Source organism: Fusarium keratoplasticum, chromosome 12, assembly GCF_025433545.1.
Source record: "Fusarium keratoplasticum isolate Fu6.1 chromosome 12, whole genome shotgun sequence".
NCBI classification, from domain to species: domain Eukaryota; kingdom Fungi; phylum Ascomycota; class Sordariomycetes; order Hypocreales; family Nectriaceae; genus Fusarium; species Fusarium keratoplasticum.
The window spans coordinates 937,304-957,139 of NC_070540.1; the positions used below are offsets into that span (position 1 = coordinate 937,304).

At 52.4% G+C, this 19,836-nt stretch overlaps 10 protein-coding genes across 10 annotated transcripts; 8 read left to right on the forward strand and 2 right to left on the reverse strand.

Moving 5' to 3' along the window:
• Nucleotides 1-37: 37 nt before the first annotated feature.
• NCS57_01390300 (uncharacterized protein) lies at nt 38-1,170 on the forward strand (the record flags this gene model as incomplete). The annotated part of the gene is made up of 3 exons (XM_053063523.1): nt 38-513; nt 564-986; nt 1,035-1,170. 3 exons carry the CDS (start codon nt 38-40, stop codon nt 1,168-1,170), a joined length of 1,035 nt encoding a protein of 344 aa, XP_052906856.1.
• Nucleotides 1,171-1,836: 666 nt separating this feature from the next.
• Nucleotides 1,837-3,729, forward strand: NCS57_01390400 (uncharacterized protein; the record flags this gene model as incomplete). Its single annotated transcript, XM_053063524.1, has 6 exons — nt 1,837-2,014; nt 2,062-2,118; nt 2,175-2,304; nt 2,352-2,550; nt 2,606-2,995; nt 3,046-3,729. The coding sequence occupies 6 exons, from the start codon at nt 1,837-1,839 to the stop codon at nt 3,727-3,729; spliced, it is 1,638 nt and encodes a 545-aa protein (XP_052906857.1).
• Nucleotides 3,730-3,905: 176 nt separating this feature from the next.
• NCS57_01390500 (Zn(2)-C6 fungal-type domain-containing protein) lies at nt 3,906-5,282 on the reverse strand (the record flags this gene model as incomplete). The annotated part of the gene is made up of 1 exon (XM_053063525.1): nt 3,906-5,282. The coding sequence occupies one exon, from the start codon at nt 5,280-5,282 to the stop codon at nt 3,906-3,908; it is 1,377 nt and encodes a 458-aa protein (XP_052906858.1).
• A 478-nt stretch (nt 5,283-5,760) lies between these two features.
• NCS57_01390600 (uncharacterized protein) lies at nt 5,761-6,924 on the forward strand (the record flags this gene model as incomplete). The annotated part of the gene is made up of 3 exons (XM_053063526.1): nt 5,761-6,185; nt 6,246-6,674; nt 6,735-6,924. The coding sequence occupies 3 exons, from the start codon at nt 5,761-5,763 to the stop codon at nt 6,922-6,924; spliced, it is 1,044 nt and encodes a 347-aa protein (XP_052906859.1).
• Nucleotides 6,925-7,804: 880 nt separating this feature from the next.
• NCS57_01390700 (Zn(2)-C6 fungal-type domain-containing protein) lies at nt 7,805-10,050 on the forward strand (the record flags this gene model as incomplete). Its single annotated transcript, XM_053063527.1, has 4 exons — nt 7,805-8,275; nt 8,323-8,827; nt 8,878-9,365; nt 9,418-10,050. 4 exons carry the CDS (start codon nt 7,805-7,807, stop codon nt 10,048-10,050), a joined length of 2,097 nt encoding a protein of 698 aa, XP_052906860.1.
• A 66-nt stretch (nt 10,051-10,116) lies between these two features.
• Nucleotides 10,117-11,436, reverse strand: NCS57_01390800 (uncharacterized protein; the record flags this gene model as incomplete). The annotated part of the gene is made up of 1 exon (XM_053063528.1): nt 10,117-11,436. One exon carries the CDS (start codon nt 11,434-11,436, stop codon nt 10,117-10,119), a length of 1,320 nt encoding a protein of 439 aa, XP_052906861.1.
• A 447-nt stretch (nt 11,437-11,883) lies between these two features.
• On the forward strand, nt 11,884-12,744 carry NCS57_01390900 (Fructose-bisphosphate aldolase; the record flags this gene model as incomplete). Its single annotated transcript, XM_053063529.1, has 1 exon — nt 11,884-12,744. The coding sequence occupies one exon, from the start codon at nt 11,884-11,886 to the stop codon at nt 12,742-12,744; it is 861 nt and encodes a 286-aa protein (XP_052906862.1).
• Nucleotides 12,745-12,924: 180 nt separating this feature from the next.
• On the forward strand, nt 12,925-14,469 carry NCS57_01391000 (uncharacterized protein; the record flags this gene model as incomplete). Its single annotated transcript, XM_053063530.1, has 1 exon — nt 12,925-14,469. The coding sequence occupies one exon, from the start codon at nt 12,925-12,927 to the stop codon at nt 14,467-14,469; it is 1,545 nt and encodes a 514-aa protein (XP_052906863.1).
• Nucleotides 14,470-15,589: 1,120 nt separating this feature from the next.
• On the forward strand, nt 15,590-16,687 carry NCS57_01391100 (uncharacterized protein; the record flags this gene model as incomplete). Its single annotated transcript, XM_053063531.1, has 2 exons — nt 15,590-15,807; nt 15,859-16,687. 2 exons carry the CDS (start codon nt 15,590-15,592, stop codon nt 16,685-16,687), a joined length of 1,047 nt encoding a protein of 348 aa, XP_052906864.1.
• A 779-nt stretch (nt 16,688-17,466) lies between these two features.
• Nucleotides 17,467-18,767, forward strand: NCS57_01391200 (uncharacterized protein; the record flags this gene model as incomplete). The annotated part of the gene is made up of 2 exons (XM_053063532.1): nt 17,467-17,529; nt 17,592-18,767. The coding sequence occupies 2 exons, from the start codon at nt 17,467-17,469 to the stop codon at nt 18,765-18,767; spliced, it is 1,239 nt and encodes a 412-aa protein (XP_052906865.1).
• Between the last annotated feature and the right edge of the window lie 1,069 nt (nt 18,768-19,836).

Consider the following 19,836-nt stretch of genomic DNA (forward strand, 5'->3'; position numbering starts at 1 on the left):
CTTTCCCCAAATCATTCGTCTTTCAATCTCTCCCAACATGTCGAGCACAATGTCAATGACCCAAACCGTCGCTGCGCGGTTTGAGACCAAAGACCTCGTCGACTTTGACACCAGCGTCACATACGGCGACTGGCGCGATGAGTTCCACAAGCACGGCTGCGTCCTCATCAAGAACGTCATCAGCCCCGAGCGAGCTCAGTACTACTGCGACAAGCAGATCGAGTGGCTCAAGAATTTTGACCTCGGCTTTGATGACAAGGATCCTAGCACCTGGACTGCCGAACACCTCCCCGTCAGCTTCAAGGGTGGCATGTACTATTCATATGGTGCTACCCATGAGAAGATGGCTTGGGAAGCTAGAACGGAGCCCAAGGTTGTTGAGATCTTTGAGAAGCTTTGGGATACTAAGGAGCTGCTCTGCTCGTTTGACGGCCTCAACGTGTCCATGCCTAACCGCAAGGACATCTCCTGGAGCCCTTGGCCACACTGCGACCAGAACCCTGAGCGCAAGGGGTAAGTGAACTGCGACCTGCAGTGGATAGGACTAACCAGGTGTGAAATAGTATGCAAGCAGTCCAAGGTCTTTTGAACTTTGCCCCCAACGGACCCAAGGATGGTGGCCTTATGCTAATGAAGGGCTCCTCCAAGCTCTTCAACGAGTTTTTCGCTCACAAGCGCGAGTCAGCTGACCACGAGGATGCTCCTCCTCCTGAGATCAAGTACATGGATCTCTTCATCTTTAGCGAAAAGGACGTCAAGTGGTTCGCGGACAAGGGCTGTGAGATGATCAAGGTCAACATGGAGCCCGGTGACTTTGTCCTCTGGGACTCGCGCACGATGCACTACGCGAGGTTTCCCGAGGGTGATCAGATTCGACATGTGCAGTATATCTGCATGACTCCTAGGCGGTTTGCCACTGAGGAGGCTCTCGAGGCCAAGAAGTACTGTTTTGAGAACTTTGTTGGCACCACTCACTGGCCGCACTGGTACGTATCATGTTCCCCAGTCTGATTGCGTGCTAATATTTGTCCCAGCAACATTCGCATCGCACAGGAGAAGCCCATGAGGAATGGTGAAGTCTGCCCCAAGTACAGGACGGAGCCATTTGAGAAACCTGTTGTGACGGACCAGGTGCTGCGACTGGCGGGTGTCAAGCCATACACGGAGTAATGGAGGAGAAAGGAATGCATCTTCAGCTGCTTAGTTAGAAAAGCAAATTGACTCTTTCTTGATTAAACTACTGGCTCTCTCTCTGTGTGTGTATCTTCGTCCCTCTTAACTTTCAAGAGTAAGCCGATCCAGCTGTGAGCCATCTGCCATGGGGTCGACACGGAGTGCACTACTCAGGGCATGTCCGTGATATTTTGACGACCGCCAAGAGATTACAGCCACTCGCATTAGATAAGATGCTGATGAGATTTGGTCATGACATTAGAAATGCAGCGTCCTGGATAGGTCAACCCGAACATGGGGACACCAAAAACGCGGGGAGGCAACTCGTCAGCCGAACGGTGCTCGGTTCGGCTCTGCTACCCCGGATTCTCTAGTGGCAATTTCGGTTCGTCCTCTTATCAAGCAACCAACAAAGCTTAGTTCCCTCTCCATTCGGGATGTGGCCCTCTAACAATGCGGGGAAGCCAGAGTTGTGGCGGGCTAAATGCCACCTAGCCAAGGGCGTTCAACAGATTCGAAGCCAAGGAGAGGCCTTTTTCACCTCCTTGGCCTTGGCCTTGACTTGGCCATTTCGTGTATAAAGCCAGCGTCGTTGGCATCGTTGAGGGCCTCAGGACAAGACACACACTGACAACGAACTCGCGACGCAACAAAGGTTTTACAATGGGTAGCGAATCTCACCCCGTCGACATGAAGCAAGACGCCAGCCATGTCGAGAACGTCAATGTTGACGACCTCGAGGCTGTTCATGTTACAAAGTCCAAAGTTACCGTCACCGGGACGGTCAAGCTCACTGAGGGAAAGATTGTCTACATTCCCACGCCTACAGCTGATCCTCGAGGTAAGTACAGTTTCTGACAAGGGAAAACTTGCGTTGACAATTTGGAGATCCTCTCAACATGAAGATGTGGCAAAAGGCCATGGTTCTCGTAACCATCTCCCTCTGTAAGTCGCCTCAAGATCACAAACCATCAGAACTGCGAGTGTTGACAAAGGAAAAGTCTCGACAATTGGCCTGGCCCTCGTCTCCGGATTCGGAGGTCTCCTGGGCTTCTACATCCCCGGCTACGCGGCCGTCGGAAAGGGTTACGATGATATCACGCACTTGATGACATATCCGACCTTGTTCATGTAAGAAACTCGCTTCTTCTTGGCATTGACATCGCTAATTGCTTCAGGGGCATCGGTAACCTCATCGGAATGCCCCTCGGTATGGCCGTTGGCCGTCGAATCGTCCTCCTCGGAGCTACAGTCATCATGGTAGCCAGCGCCGGCTTGTGCGCCGGAGCGAAAACATACGAATGGCATCTTGGTGGACGCATTGTCCTTGGCCTGGCTGCTGGTCAGAGCGAAGCTCTCGTGCCAATGATCACGCAGGTATGTGACAATCAGGTAACATGTGACTTCCAGGTTGGGACTAACTCCTGGATAGGAGATTTTCTTTCTGCACGAGAGAAGTCGATGGTTGATGGTCCAGCAGTCGATCCAGACAATCGCCACAGCCGTCTTTGTCCTCTTTGCTGGTCCTATTGCTGGGGCCATCACCCCTGAGTGGTGGTACGGTCTCGGTACCTGTCTTTCTGGGCTCTGCTTTATCCTGGCTGTCTTCTTTGTCCCTGAGACAAAGTATGACCGCCCCTCATCATCATTCCAGGATGCCGGGAGTGACGACACTGCAACCTCGGAGGATGGCAAGACTCTGACGGTCTGTACGGAACGCCCAGAGCTCGACTTTGTCAACTTTGAGCCACGGACCTGGAAATCCGACCTGAGACTCTGGATTGGAAAACCCGAGTGGAATAAGTTGTCCGAGATCCTTCTCGTGAGTATCTCCTTCTCACCGAGGTACATGTGGTTAACCATGATCAATAGCAAACCTTTGGGCTTCTCCTCTTCCCTAACGTTCTCTGGGCTATGTGCCTCAACGGTCTCACCATCGGAGTCAACATCGCTATTGGCACGACCTACGGAACCATCGTGACGAGCCCTCCCTACAACTGGCCGCAGACCTCGGCAAGCTACGTCAACGCTGGACAGATCGCCACATCTCTGGTTGCCTTGCCACTCCTTGGTCACGGCTCTGACAAGCTCATCACCTACGTTGCTAAGAAGCGTGGTGGCATTCATGAGCCCGAGATCCGCATTATCCCTCTCATTTTTCCAATCATTGTCGGTATCTTCACCGCAGTGCTGTATGGGCAAGGAGCTGCCCATCCAACTCAGTATCACTGGTTCGTTTACGTCTGGGCAGTGGCTGCATACTACTTCACCTTTGTTGGAGCAAACATCGTCGCCATCACCTACCTCTTGGACAGCTACCCCCAGCGAGCCGGCCCGCTTCTCGTCATTATCTGCGCGTTCCGAGGCATTATATCGTTTGGCGTCAGCTACGGTATCAGCCCGTTCATCGAGAAGAATGGCTACGATGGAGCGTTTGGAACGTTTGGAGGTCTGACTGGTGCACTGGGGCTTCTTGGTATTCCTATTTATATCTGGGGCAAGCAGATTCGAAGGATCACGGGACGGTACTGCATGGATAAGGAGAAGGGTGAGTAATTGCCAGGGGTTGGCGAGCCGGTGTTGGGATCGTCTCGGATGTGTGGCTGTGAAGCCTTCGGGAGTGGCTTTGAACTGCCTAGGTATCTCATTGCATGCAGAGAACCAAGGGGCTGCTGAGAAGGGCCAGGATGATGTTTGAATTGGCTTGCTTTATTACCTTTCTATGAATCACATTAATTACTTGACGCTTCGTTTAACATCCATGAATTTGTCGCCATGGCAGCGAGCGTGATCTTGTCTTGTTGAAATCCCCTAGTATCAGCCTGCGGCGGAGAAACCGTTGTCGGCGGCGTGAACCCAGGCGAATGACCACCCGGTATGGGTCTTCCAAAGCTAAGATCCTCATCAACAACAACAGGGAATTCCCATTTCTGGTCATCAAGAAGCAATCGCGCAATCTCAAGTCGTCCCTCTATTGGCAAGGCCCGTCGCGGTATGGCAAGTTTGGAAGACCATTCGTTTCCGAGGTAGGAGATTATTCCACGAATTTCGCGGTTTCCGATGCCCATTGCCCACCAGATTGTGTCCATCAACTTTATAAAGACGAGATAGTGAGCAAGAATGATGAGGGCGCGAGGCCTCCGTTTCCGGCAAAGTTCGACATAGGACTCTGGTAAGTAGGTGAACCAAGTGAGAATCCTCAAATTCATGACAGGCTCGGAGTTTTTTGACAGGTTGAAATAGAGGGAACCGAGATAGCGGAGAGCCGCGTAGTAGGTGCCAATGCTAGGATGGTCTTCGTCCCCAGGCTCAATCGAGGCCACCACGGAGAGCAGGTGGCTGGGGATGTAAAAGGCAGATTGGTTTGGGTCAACACAAGGCCTCAGGAATAATTCAGCCAGTCCAGACTCCCAAATTCTCCTCGGGCTCACGAGATCTATGACGTGGCTGATGCCTCTCCAAAGGGTCATCCAGTTGATGATGTACAACTGCTCAGTCTCTTCTTCACGAAACATGTGAGATGCAAGGTTCGTGAGAAGTATAGAGCACGCAATAATTGCCGGGAACGTCTCTGGTTTGGCTTCTGCAATGGCTCTGCGATAGCCGTGGAACGCATGAGAGCGATAGCGAACGGCGCGGTACATGTCGACATCTTGACCCAAAAGCTCGAGTTGCAGTGCCGAAGTGGCGAGTAGACAGTCCATCAGGAACGGGGACGAGAAGGCGATGCGTGGAATGTCAACCTTCAAAATGTTGGTGACGCGCGCCTCTCTCGCAGGCTCAATGATGAATGTAGTGCTACATGCTTTGCTGGTGTAGAACCACAGCAGCTTCATGTCGACGGCATCCCGCACGGGAGACTGTATGAAGAGAGGTTCATAAGGAATATCCGAGACAGGCGAAGGACCTCGCACTCGGGGAGGTGGAGATTGTTGGGGGTAAACACAGACGGCGTTGCGCATGACGCAGCTCCGACATGCCGGCCGAGCCTCGTCACACTTGACCCGACGCGTCTTGCAGACCTTGCAGCCATTTCTCGACTTGGTATGGGTCCTCTTAGTGTGATAGGGTTTTCGCGCCACGATGTTGGCGGTGTTGGGAGGCTCCATCTTGTGTTGGAGTCAGGGATGGGATGGAGATCATGGAATGGTCAGGATACGTCGCCTATCGAGAGATGAAGGAACCCAAGTTGTCAATGGATCATTAGCGAGAGAGAACTGCCTCAGTCGCATTCTCACCGCACGGACCAGACCATGCGCCTCACTCGCTTGTTGACCGTTGAGCCAATGAGACAGGGTTGAAGGATCATGATGCTGGTAACATTGCCAGGAACGAGCCAATGATGCTTCATCTGCTTCGTTAAGCATAAGCCACCCAAGGATGGAGCGAAAGAGAGTACGGAATCCTCCATCAGAAGGATTGGAATAGAAACTTGGGGTTGATGGCTGGGACATTGGCAAAGATATCGACAAGAAGAGAGGTGTATAAGAATCTTAGCAGATTCCCGAATACATGGCCATCTCCGATTCCTCATCGCTTTAACCTTTTCACACTGCTTTGTATTCACAGCTCTTGACATAATTCAACATGGATTACGAAACTGCAATGAAGTCGGGTATCAACCCGGAATACCTTCACGAACTGCCAAACGGAACATGGGTCCACCGAGGAATGTTCCAGTCTTTCGGCCCCGGGGCAAACTGCACACTCGATCTCTGTCCCATCGAATGGACTATCTATCAATACCGTCCAAGTCTACCAGCCAACATCACCTTTATGGCCCTATACGTCATTGCTCTGAGCATACACGTCTACTTGGGTGTTCGATGGCGTAGTTGGTGGTTCATGGCATTCATGGCCACTGGCTGTCTTTACGCCATTATCGGTTACGCCGGACGAGTCGTGCTTTGGAGAAATCCTTGGTCGTTTGGAGGGTTTATGCTTCAGATGGTTTGTGTCACTGGTGGGCCTGTATTTTACACAGCAGCCATCTACGTGACGCTATCCAGAGCGTAGGTGCCCTCTCGCGCCGCTCTTCAATGACTTGTGGGCTAATGGAAATGACATCTTAGGATCCAGTTCTTCGCTGCTGAAATCTCACGTCTACCTGCTAAAATGTTTTACTGGATCTTCATCTCAGCCGACATCACTTGTCTTATCCTCCAAGCAGCCGGAGGTGCACTCTCCTCAACGTCGAGGGGTGCTTCACAAACTGGCATTGATCTTGCAATGGCTGGTCTCATCCTGCAAGTCATTGTCCTCGTCATCTTCTGCGGCTTCTTTGCCGACTACATGATCCGCTTCGCCCAACTACAGAGATCTCGGGGTTCCAGCCTTAAGGCGGCCATCACCACTCGTCAGCAAGTATTCTTCGGGGGGCTTGCTGCAGCTATCTTGCTGATCCTGGTGCGCTGTATTTATCGTGTCGACGAACTCAGCCAGGGGTATAGTAACTCGGACAAGATCACCGATGAAGGCCTTTTTATCGGGCTGGAGGGCGTGTAAGTATTAACTTGCTGAATTGTTCCTCGCGTCTTGAATAATAAACTGACCTCCAGCAGGATGATATATGTTGCCGTGTGCTGTCTTTTCGTTGGCCACCCCGGCTTTGGCTTCCAGCACGTTGACTTGAGTGGAAGAAGAAGGATCGACCAAGATGCTGAGGAGATATCGATGGAGTACAATGGTGGTCAGACGGCATCGAAGCAGTTGCTTTCGACACCCGCTTATTCGGATCGACCCCTATCTTGACGGTTCAAACCCGTTCAGGTCTAGGGTACCACCAGCTGCCTTATTGACGAACGAATGGAGGGTTCTGCCACCTTTGCAGAATAGTAGCTCGCAAGATAGAACACCATGATTAACGAAATATTGACCAACTGAAACTATTGCTTCGCATTGTTTTCCTATTTGTGTTCAATAACATGAGAAATCGCTAACGTGTGGCCGATATTCCCTCCGATATCGCCCTTGTTAGCAAGTTCTGTAACCAGCATCGAATCCACACATCCAAACGGTATTCTCCTACAAAACCGCGTATGGGATCAGCTCAAGACGTCGATTTACCTGTTTATATCTACTATTACCACCTTCTTTTCCCGTTGTCAATATATGCATCAATGTGACATGCAGCCGACCACCATTTCCCACGGCCTACGGCTCCATCGGCCCCACGTTACGGCTAACGAGGGCAATCAGCTCGACAGCCGAGACAGGATGTGGCCTCAAGCAATTCGTCGTTCTCACCCAAGTCTCCTTGAGTGGCATCATCCAGGCTGACAATAACTAACGTCTTATAATGCTTTATTACCCTCAGCCGTTGCCCATCCTGGCCCCGACCAAAACCATGTCCATAGCCGTGAACCGGTCCCGGGATCGCCACCATGTGGGGGAACTCCGCACAAGACGAATCATCGCGCTTCTTATTGGCTGCTTCCCCAATGCCCCGGATGGCCCATGACCCTCTAGACCACTTGAGCTCTAGGCCCGAGTCCGTGGGGGATACAAATGCGTTGTCGGGGCCCTCTCTGCTGCATCACTCCTGTCGCGGACGTCTCCTGGTACCTTTGCTGACCAGTACAACCTTTGACCCTTGATCCCGGTGATCCTAGCTCCGTACAGCTCTATCATAATGAGCAACGTCGGCGTAGCAAGCGAGGGCGCATCTCCCCCTCGACCACCGCGCTCAAAACGCAACCGCCTCTCCCTCGCCTGCACCCAGTGCCGCAAGCGCAAAGTCAGATGCGATGCCTCTACACCAAAGTGTCGCAACTGCGTTCTACGAGGCGACGACTGCGAGACGTTTGATCCTCGACGTCCTAATGGTCCAGCGGTCAGGAGATGGCCGGCCAAGGCGCCGCAAGGGGGGATAGTGCGACGACACAGCTCTATCAGTGAGCATAGCTCCCCAAGCTCGCTCACGTGTGTTCAACATGAGCGGGCAGCGTCTCTATCACGGAGTGGTCCTAAAGAGAGGCATCCGTCGTGGATTGAGAGGGCTTACCAGGAGAGTCAGACCACTCCTGATCACGTTGCCGATGGCCAGACGAACGACAGCCCGGACGTGGTTATGAACACTGACGACACTTCGCACAGAGTCAAGGTTGGTGCTTCTTGAAACAATCCATGCACGCCTCTGACGACCTTTAGTACATGGGCTCCAGCAGCATGCAATGCCTCTGCCAGTTCATAGACCTGTGCTTTGAGAGAAAGGGCCTTGAAGCAATAGGACCACACTTTCGATGGGGGATGAGCTTCACCGAAGAGTTCCAATTGCCTTTGATAGCCTATCTACCCAACTTGCCCGACAGGCCACTGATGGAACCCTTAATCGAGGTCTTCTTCAACCGCACGCACCCTCTCGTGCCCGTGCTGGATCGGACGTCCTTCGTAGCCGAGGTGACACGACTGTTGGAGCTTCAGCAAGGACATGAGAACGGGCTACAGGCTGCCATATCTTCTGCAGACGCTCCAGCTCTGGTAACGGTATACAGCGTCCTAGCACTTGGCATGGATGATTCTGAAGGGACGGTCTCAGCGACGGCTACGCCATACCTCACTGCGGCTTATTCCTTGACCAGCCATTGTCTCGGCCTCCCATATACGAGCTCAGTACAGGCTCTAGTTATGTTGGCAATCGCGTTACGTGCAAGAAGTAAGCTCCTGCGCACTCGGTCGTGGATGGAATTCTGACATCTCTCACAGGCAAAGAGGGACAGAGCTGGCATCTCCTGGGCCAAGCTGTCCGGATTGGCCATTCGCTCGGCTTCCATCGACAGATAGTCTCTTCAGAGTCTACGAATCACCCAGACCGCAGGCTGCATTCTCGGATCTGGTGGGCATGCTACGCATTGGAGAAGATGATGCAACTCGAGACTGGGCGACCATCAGTCATAGAAGAGTTTGACTGCGACCAGGCTTTTCCGGACAGAAACAGTGGCCTCAGCCCATATTTTGTCAGATGGGTGTCTCTATCTCAAATCGTCGGCCAAATCGGCGAGCACATCTACCGAAGGAAGGCGACCAGTTCTCTTGGTCTCTTGTCCGAGATCGCACGACTAGATCAAGCGCTGCTGGATTGGGTCGAGGAAGGTTCAGAAGGACCCAGGTCAGCACAGAGGGCTGGTTGGGATTCGGGAGTGACTGAAGAGGAGCAGCCACTTGCTCTCTTTCTATCATTGCAGTACCACCAGGTTAGTGGGAGCTGACTTCTCACCCCTGGCATCTCATCACTGACCATTTCAGGCGCAAATGACTCTTCTCAGAGCATCACTCATCTTCCCAGAGGCTTCGTTTGCCAGAGAGGTCAACAGTCACGGACCCAAGCTCAAGGGTGCTGCACGTCTACTGCAAGGGCAAAACACCTGCGTGGAAGCTGCAAGATCCACCATCACGCAAGTTGCCGAGTTCGCCGATTCCCACAGCCACTTTATGCTTCTCACGCCAACGCAAACCTTTTTGGCTGCCGTCACTCTTGCGCTCCACACTCTGAAGAAGCCTCACAAGCGCATGGGTCGTTCTGATGGAGAGCTTGTCAGGACTGCTTCGGATTACGTGGCTGATTTCTACCGTCGAGTTGGACAAAATGAGGAGCTTGTCAAGGGAGTTCTGGAGCTATCGCGGAGGATGAACCAGGTGCTCTCTGGAGAGGGAGTCGTGGCAGAACAAGCACCGAGAGTATCCTCGCAAGAGGCCCAAGACGCAAACCCCGTGCAGAGTGCGATGTCCCCGAGTCAGTTCTACGATCATGGGATGGAACCTCTTACCTTTGATCCGAATGACCAGTTTCAAGACCCTTTTCAGGATATGCCTCTGGATCAGTTCTGGGCGATCATGGAGGGAGAGTTTACTACAGTCAGCGGCCAGAATTTCCCCTGAAAGGACGCAGTCATTTAACAAGTCAATTATCTAAATAATACCCCTACTTGATGGTCAACGCGAATTCTACGTCCAGGCCTTGACAATCCAAGCAACCGGCACATCGGCAGGATCTTGGGGCTTGTGCCGCAACACCAAGCGGAAAAGATTCAGCGCCTGAGTTCCCAGAGGCAAGGGAAGCTTCAGCCTCTGGCCCTCCTCGACCGCTTGCTCTAGCTCCTTGGCCAGTGCGCAGAGCCCTTCCTTTGCTTCCGCCGGCTGGCCACGGAGAACACGGATGATGTCACTACCGATAGCCTTGAGCATGGCACTTCCTCCTGCAGCATGAACGCAGAGCTCAAGAACTTGGTCCAAGTCTAGACCAACGTGGTGGGCAAAGGAAAGAGTCTCTGCGGCTGCACATGTATGAATGCCCTTGAGCAGGTTCACGACCAACTGGACCTTGGCATCGACCGCTATATCCTTTTCGAGCACACCAAGCCGTGCACCTCCTTCGAGATACAGCTGGATCAAATGGCCGTCATCATGGCTTCCGAGACCTTTACCAAGACCTAAGAAGTACATCTGCTCAGCCGTACTGGTCATAGGCGTCGCAAATCCGTACCGTCTAGCTTCTGAGGTGATGATGCTCGTATCCTTCAGAATGATGGTCACCGCGCTGGCAAGAGGCACCGCAGCGTCCAATATGCGAGGCAGACGGTTTTCCAACATCCAGCTCCACCCCTCTGAAGAAACCAATTGCTTTCCCGTCTCGGCCAAGTCCAGGCCTAGGTGGTGGGCAAATCCCAGACCCTCGCTCGCTGAGAGGATCTGGTTGGCGGCGAGCACCTGATGGCACATCTTCATGTTGCTGCCGGCGCCAATACCCCCTTCGACGATGTAGAGCTTCTGAGGGTCTGAGAGAGCTTGGAGAAGGTCATGGCCCTTTGAGATGGCTTCTTTTGAAGCTCCGGCCATAATGGACAGTGTGCCGTCGGCGGCTCGTATTGCGCCGCCAGAAACGGGACAGTCGACGAGCAAGATGTCGCCTCGTCCATGTTTCTCGATGCGCTTCTGTAGATCTTGGACGAAGCCACACGGTACAGTAGAGCACAGCAGCAATACAGCACCCTTGGCCAGTGCGGGAATCGCTGGGTTGTTCCCATCAAGAAGGACCTGCTCAGCTTGTTGCGCCGTGGCTACCATGCAGACGCAGTACTGGTGATCGCGAACAGCATCGGCCGGACTCGATGCAATCTTTCCGCCAGCTTCTTGGAGCTTCTGCAGAATTGCAGCTGAAATGTCGAAGCCGGTTAACGGGTAGCCTTGTTTGAGGAGCTGGGTGGCCATGCCAAAGCCCATGGCTCCCAGGCCAATAAAAGCGACGGGTTCTTTTGTGGAAGTCATATTTTGTATTCAATAATTGTCAAAACAAAGTTGCAATTGAGAGCTGAGTACCTGCGATAGCTATGAAAAGGTGATCTGATCTTGTACTCCAAGATCACCGGTTAATCTCAACTGTTTACACACAAACCTATGCACCCATCACCCCGTAAGAGTAAACCGAGCCGAACCACCCCGCTTCCACTTCGTTCGGTACTTAAAAGACCGAATCCTGAGGGGATCAACCGTCATCGGGCATATCACCGAGTTGTTTTCCGAACCGGGCTTCCGGTCCCGGCCGGAAAAGATGGGGAAGCCCGAACGGGTAAGCCGAGAATGCGGGAAAGCATTCAAGATGAGATCAAATGGTTGTGGAATTGATGTAGATCCCTGCAGAAGCTGTATTTACCCCTCAGTAAAGAGTGAAACTCCAAGAGCAAGCTCATCAAGACATTATCCAGAGTAAACACCATGTCACCTACCGCCGACTCGAACAAGACATTACGCATCCTCCGCGATACCAAAGCTGGAGGATACGCAGTGCCCGCCATGTGCTGCTACAACCTTGAAGGAGTCCTCGCGACCGTGAGAGCCGCCGAAGCTTCATCCTCGCCCGCCATGGTCCTCTTGTTTCCATGGGCCATCACATACGCCGGCACATCACTTGTGCGCGCAGCAGCCGACGCCTGCCAACACGCCAAGGTCCCGGTCGCACTGCATCTCGATCACTGTCAGACGCCAGAACTGGTGCGTCGGGCTGCTGATATGGAGAATGCGTTTGACAGCATCATGTGCGATATGAGCCATTACGACGATAACTTGGCCCTTACGAAGGAGTTGGTTGCGTATTGTCATGGGAAAGGCATCGCGACGGAAGCCGAGCCAGGCCGCATCGAAGGTGGAGAGGATGGTGTCGCCGACACGGTTGATCTTGAAGGCATCTTGACTACACCCGAAAAGGCACAAGAATTCGTCGATACAGGCATTGAATTGCTGGCTCCCGCCTTTGGAAATGTCCACGGCGAATACGGGCCTCGTGGGATCAATCTCGAGTACGACCGTCTTGAGGCCGTCAATAAAGCCGTCGGTGACCAAGTCTACCTCGTCCTCCACGGGGCAGATCCCTTTGACGAGGAAATATTTCAGCGTTGCATTAAAGCCGGCATCACTAAGATCAACATCAACAAGGGCATGAACAGGCACTTTCTGGGCGTCATGAAGGAAATGTCGGATAAACCGTTAACCAGCATCATTGAGGCAGGGACCGAGGCCATGCAAAAGGCCATTGAAAGGTACATGTTGTGGTTGGGTAGTGCTGGAAAAGCTGCCTAAACAGACAGCCAATACAATTATCTTGTTGATGTGATGCCCTCCAATCATACTGCGTTGTTGGCTGTTGTGTTGGTTGCCTGGGAATGCCTGTTGGCGATGGTTTCAGGCGGTGACCCTTTCTCCTTATTAAAATGGCACCCTTCTTCCTTTCATTGACCTCCCCAACTTGCAACCTTAGTCATGGATACTCTACCTCAAGACATCATCGACCACATCGTTACGTATCTTTTGGCCGATGGGTCCAAGCCACGACAACCTTACGCCTACCTCCACCCTCGCTTATCCCGCGCAGCTCTCGCGACCGTCTCACGCCGCCTACAAACGGCCGTGGAGAGATGGACATTCCGAGACATCAGGATCAACAGCGATGAGTTGGAAAAGTTGATCGAATTGCTCACGCCTGCGAGACGCACATTCCTCGCTGGTCTCGAGTTCGTTCCTATCCTTCGACGTTACAAGGATGCTTCTAGCGCCCGAGCTGAATCGCCAGCCGAACGCGCTGCCAATGATGAGAGCTACACGCGAGCCATGCAGTCTTTGCTGGAAGCACTCAAGGCCTGGGAAGAAGAGGATCCTCATTCGGCCAATTACCGTCTGAGGCTGTCCATCAACGTTCCACAGTCCCGCAGTGACCGTGTCTGGCCAGGCATCTTTCCTCAATGGAAGGCCTTGCTGCCCAAAGGGAACTGCATCTATGAGGGCCGTTACCTACACTCTTACATAGATCTCCTACGCCCGGAGCAGCTACCAGAGGTCCATAGAGTGAATCACCTGGTCATGATACGTCCGGATGAGAAACGCATCCACCGGAATGTTTGCCCCAAGGTGCCTTTCATGTTGGCCTCCAAAATGCCAAATCTTGAATCCGTTGATTTCTCCGTGGATGATTCTGAAGAGCGTTTCCTTGACTTGCGGAGACTCAACCGCCAAGAAGCTGCAGATGTCATGAAAGGTGTGTCTCTTCCAGAGCTTAAGAGCGCTCGTCTTGACTTCTGGCACCGGAGATACCGCAATGAAGCCACTGTACCGCCACATCTCCACGGTGTAAACATTCCAGATCCGCTGAGTGCAGCCGTCTGTGACTTTTCAATGAGCCTCATGAACCTCGAAGTGGCGGGCATCTTTGATCCCGGCCTGCTTCAGCCACTAAGCCAAGCCCCATGGCCGAACCTCCAGACCTTCTCCATCGAGCTTGAGCCTATCTCGCCTTCTGGACAGTGGTACTTTCTCGAGAGCCAACCCCCGTCCCAGCCTCCAATGGATAGACCGTCGTCCGAGTTTAGCTACAAGAATCTCCACCAAGAACAGTTCAGCTTCCGACGAGAGGCATCGTACGCCAGCCAGAGACCAGCTGATGCGTTCCGTGGCCGAGTTAACGAGAAGGCTCTGGCCCCATTCGTTGAAGCCTACGCCAATGCGCTATCAGTTATGCCAAAGCTCGTCTCGTCCAAGCTTGTTTGCAATCTGGACTTTCACAGTGAGACTCTTCCAGAGCCTCCATCATTCCAGATTGCCTACTTTGCGCCTGGGGCATATTCCAAGAGTGGCTTGGTGCACCTCAACTACAACACCCGCCAACTGGTAACGTCCTTACTAGGATGGGTACCCAGCGCGGATCTAATGACCAAGCTACGTGGCATTCAAGATGCCTATCGTATTGAGCCCATGAAGGAGATGGATGTTGGTGACTCGTTTGAGAAGCAGATGGAGGCACTGCAGATTTAGGTGGCGGAGTTTTAAGGGCCTCATCCTTCGGTATAGGGGCTGTGACGGATTTTCATAGACTTATATTTCTAAATTGTATTGGATGAAATGACGTATATATCGTTCGGCGTTTCCATTCTACTAGATTACATATATTCCACTTTGAAGACCAGATCCCAACTTTCCATGCCTCATGCAAACACAGTCCATACTTCCAAACAAAGATATACTACACTCCTAATACCTCATTCACCCAAGGCATATCTACCAGCTCCTTTCTTCTGACACCGGTCCAAAGCCTTGGTCTTCAGACGTGATCATCTGCCACTCGTTGACTGTCGCACATCCCACCTCGAACGCTCGTCTCCCCTCGAACAGCATTCTAGAGGCGTGCAGTTTGGAAGTGGTTGTGCTGCTGAGGCATTTGTAGGTGGCTTCTTGTGGGCTTTCGAGGCTTCCCAGGCCGTAAACATTGCTCGCCCCAGGTGCATCGTCAATGTATGAGTAGGTTGCATCTTCAACAGGAGCTGTACTGAGACGATGGGTTCGGGGGAATAGTAATGGATCTAACCCTTTTCATTTGGCCGAAACTGGAGTTCTGGCAATCAAGGAACAAGAAGAGTCAATACTCGTGTATGTCTAAGCCAGAAGACAGAGTGCTGGTTTCTCGACACGAAGGGTTGAGACCAGCGAAGTGGAACCAACAAGTGTCGATGACTCAGTGTTTGGCTCCGGCTTTTAGTGATGACACCGCGCCATCTTTCTCGGCAAACTATTCGTACTACTTAACCGAGTGACGCTCCGGCGTCCCCGTTGTTTGGCAATTCACTTGATGTCGAAGCCGAGCTCGGTTCGGTTCGGCTCGGTCAGGGCACAACACCCAACCGATCGATCATCCTACACCAGATCTAGCCTGGCCACTTTTACCCCAGATTCCGACCGAGCGGGACCGAGACGGCGTGTACTTGTGGACCAGCTATCCTTTTATTAGGGGTTAGAGACAGATAAGAGCAGGCAGTCTCGGAAGCGGAGTCGAGTTGAACTTGAACATTCAGCCATACAAGACTGCCTATCATCACAGATACCAGTAACCTTACCAGTCACTATACACAAAGACACAATAGAACGATCAACAACCAACATGGCACCATCAGCGACTGTGACCACGACAGAGCAACACCCTGTTCTTACCCTTCGATCAGATGGTCTCGAGCGAATCAAGCTCGACGGGACTGACCGTCGTTACGGTGACTGGAGAGACGACTTGATCCGCGATGGATACGCAGTTATCAGGGGCGCTATCCCCAAGGAGCGCGCTCTGAGCTACGCCAACCGCATGTACGGCCTTGTCGAGAGTTTGTAAGTTCACCTTGCCCATTTCTTTCCAAGCTTGGGCTAACAGCTGTGAAGCGGGCAAGGATACAACCGCAACGACCCGTCCTCAGTCCACCCCGACAAGCTCCCTGTTATAAACGAGAAGGGCATGCTGCTCAACTACGGGGCGGCCCACGAGGACTTTGTCTGGGCTATCCGCTCCGAGCCAGGCGTGGTTGGCGCTTTCGAGAAGGCTCTCGGAACTGAGGACCTGATCGTGTCGTTCGACGCCATCAACTATGGCTTCGCCAACCGAGAGAACCTCCCTGCCAATAAGCCTTGGCCGCACCAGGATCAGGACCCTGATGTTCCCGGCTTCCGATGCCTGCAGGGTCTTGTCAACCTCCTTCCCAACGGCCCCAAAGACGGCGGTCTCATTGTCGCCAAGGGAGGCCACAACCTGAGCAAGCAGTTCCATGATGAAATCCGGGGAACAGAGGAGAGAATCCCCGCGTGGACCAGAGAGTGGTATGGTTTCACCGACAAGGGCATGCAGTGGCTCAAGGACCACGACTGCGAGTGGTACAAGGTCGAAGCCGAGCCCGGCGACCTGATCGTTTGGGACTCGAGGACCCCCCACTACAATGTGCCAGTGTCCTCAAACCAAGACAGAATGGCAGTATACACATGCTACATGCCAGTCTCTGAGGCTTCTCAGGAGGATCTGCTACGCAAGAAGAAGGCTTTTGAGGACCGTCTTGGAACTACCCACTGGCCCAACGCCATGCACCTCGGCAGCAACGAGGCCAAGAGGAATGGCAAGCCTGACCACATCATTCGAGGCCGGCCTCTTCATGAGCCTATCCTGAGCGAGAGGGCGTTCAAGTTGACTGGAATTCCCTACATCAAGGCTACCACTAGCTAGAGGAGGAAATTGGATGAAGGAGAAGTTATGCTCTTGTATAGTGGCATGTGGTGGGAAAGGAAACTTGTTTGAACTTGAGAAATTGCAATTGTTGAATTCGATAGCGCCCACAGGAAGCCACTCGTTGACAAAACGTGATTTACCGCTGAAGAGCTACTTCTTGTGTGATATGAAGACGTGTGCATATAGAGCCGAGCCTTAACTGTTTAAATATCAGCATAGAAATGTAAAGAGCTCGCATAGATTCGACGACAATGCCCCAAGATCCATCCTCTTCAACATCAAACATACGCCGTTAGTGAGAGACGCAGAACAAGCCATGGGACAATAAGTTTCAATGCAACCAAAAACGACCAGTTCCAAAGAAGCCTTATATATGATTAAACAGCAACAGCCAACAAGTCTATAAGTAGCAAGACCCAGGGGTAAAATTGAGAAACCTCCATGGTCACTCCTGGTATCGGTTGCCGGCTTTCGAGGTCCCATCCAAGCCACAGAAGCCCTTGTTCTCGGTGAATGAATCCCTCCCGTGGTACTCTCATCGGGAAGGCACTCGGAAACGAAATCGAGTCTGGGCTTCTGAGAGTAGAGCGATCCTTGGCGGATGACCACTTTCCGACGGCTTCGGCCTTCGGTTCGGGGCCGCCGGGTCGGTTCACGGGGAACGACCCGAGACAATAGTGTAGTGTCAAGCCAGCCTATAAGGACGTCCCCATTTCATGTACAGGGCTTACACACATCATTAATCTCCGGATACAGACACTTCAGATACCAGAGCCATGGGGAGCCTACCTGAACTCCACGTCGTGATTGTTGGTGGTGGCATTGCTGGCCTAGCCGCTGTGAGTCATTCACTCCCGGGTCTCGACACACAAGTCGCACTCATAGCTAATTCAATGACAAGGCAATTGCTCTCCGGCATCTAAACCGGCGCATTACCGTCCTGGAACGCTCTCGCATGCTTCGCGAGGTTGGTGCCCTGCTATCCCTTCAGCCCAATGCCAGCAAGATCGTCAGCAAATGGAACCTGGACAGTTTCCTCCAACGAACAGAGCCACTAATCGATGGTGGCTTTCGAATCTTTGACGCTGATGGCAAGTGTGTGAGGGAGCTTGCATTCGAGACATCTCAATTTGGTGCGGATCGCATCCTTTATCACAGACAAGACCTACAGGCAGCTCTTGGAGATGCGGCAACAAGTGAGCATCTTCCTGGGAAGCCAGCAGATATTCGAACTGCGAGCCAAGTTGTGAGTGTCGATTGCGAAGAGGGAATCATCACACTGGAGTCTGGAGAGGAGATCCATGGCGACGTGATCATTGGCGCAGATGGTATTCACAGCGTCGTGAGAACAGCTGTTCTAGGTGAGGAAAGGGGAGCCTTGCCTACCGGGACGTCTGCATACCGCATGCTCATCCCCATTGAGAAGCTTGAAGGTATATCAACTCCTGAAAAGCTACTTGATGCTCGCGATCCTTACACCACAATGATCATGGGCCACGACCGACGTGTCATCATGGGCCCTGGTCGGGGCGGAAAGCTGTACGGCATCGTCGCTCTGGTCCCAGATGAGAAACTCTCCGAGAAGAGCTCGGATAGCTGGGTCTCTCCGGGGAGCATCGAAAAACTCCTTGAAGCCTACTCGGATTTCCCCTCTTGGCTGCACGACATATTCCGAGCTTCACCAGACGTTGCATTATGGCAGCTCCGTGATATTGACCCGCTGCCACACTGGGTACGCGGAAGAGCTATCCTCATCGGCGACGCGGCGCATGCCATGCTCCCGACTCAAGGACAGGGAGCTTCCCAAAGCATCGAGGATGCAGAGGCATTACAGGCTTTCTTGGCCGATGTGCAGTCCAGAGGCGAAGTTGGAGCAGCCTTAAACCGAGTGTTTGATGTCAGGTACGAGCGGGCATCGCTGATACAGAAGTTCAGCCGGGAACAAGCAAAGCCAGCGACGGATGGTGCTTCCAGAGAGGTGAAGTTAGATCCGGCTCAGTTTCTCAAGTACAACTGCGACTATGAGGGTGCATTGGACTGGGAGGACAGGCAGAAGAGAGGGATAGACAAGCCCTGAGAGAGGCGGTTGAACCAATACGCAATGGGATATGGTGTTGCAATCCGTCGTGAAGGGGCTTGTGCTAGGTAAATAAAAATGACACATGATGAACAATACCACAATTCTTCATCCAAGTTTCGAAGAGTCATAAATACAACTTGACAGGGACCCCGTCTCGCCACACACTGGATCGCCTCGGTCAAGGGCCTGCATGGCCTTACCAGGATGTGATTTTCAACTTTTTCTGGGCCCATCCCCAGAGATTTTCCTTTACACGCGGCTCCAAGATATAAAAGCTCAGCAGGATTAGATTGAAACCTATTGAATCTCCAGGATTATCGGTGAAAGGTGAATATGCGCCGATGCAGGGTAATTGGAAGATACACTTCACCACAATCGTATATACCTACCTGCTAGTTTTTGTCTACACACTTCGTTAACATGGCATGACGAACGGAACTCTTCGAGATTTTAAATTATTGAATTTTATCAAGTTCACAGTTCTGCTCATGTTAAGGCAAATAAAATATCTAGCACGTCGATGTTGTGATGCACAAACTTCTTAGCAAGGCGTCACCCCAAACTTAGGGAGAGAAATTACATCATCGCCTATACGACACCTCGTAACGACTTTGTCTTGGCACTTACCGTGTTGAGCTGAGCAAGCATCACCGCTCCCGAGATTATCTCTCAACTTAACCGAAGGATATGCCGAAGAAGCCGACGAGCGTGGGGTGAGATGCATCGACACATTCAACTGTAGCAGACAAATTGAATCATAGTATGACACCAGCCACTTGGCAATATGTTCAAATAACGAGATGGCGCGGCAACAGGCTACTCTCCTCCGAGCGCATCGCCAAGTTGAGCGACGCGGAGGAGGGTGAAGCCGCCTCCGAACACCGGATCCAGAACTGGCGTGTTCGTCTTGCGCAGTGACCACTCGTCTAAATCGACTGACCAAAAAAACCCTCGGTGAGGGAAAGTTGTGGGGGAAAGGTTGCTTGACCTTGACTCCAGAGTGTCCTGTGCGTCCTTGCGTCGCGAGACGGCCGGTGGTATGTTGACGTAGACAGCCTCTACTCAG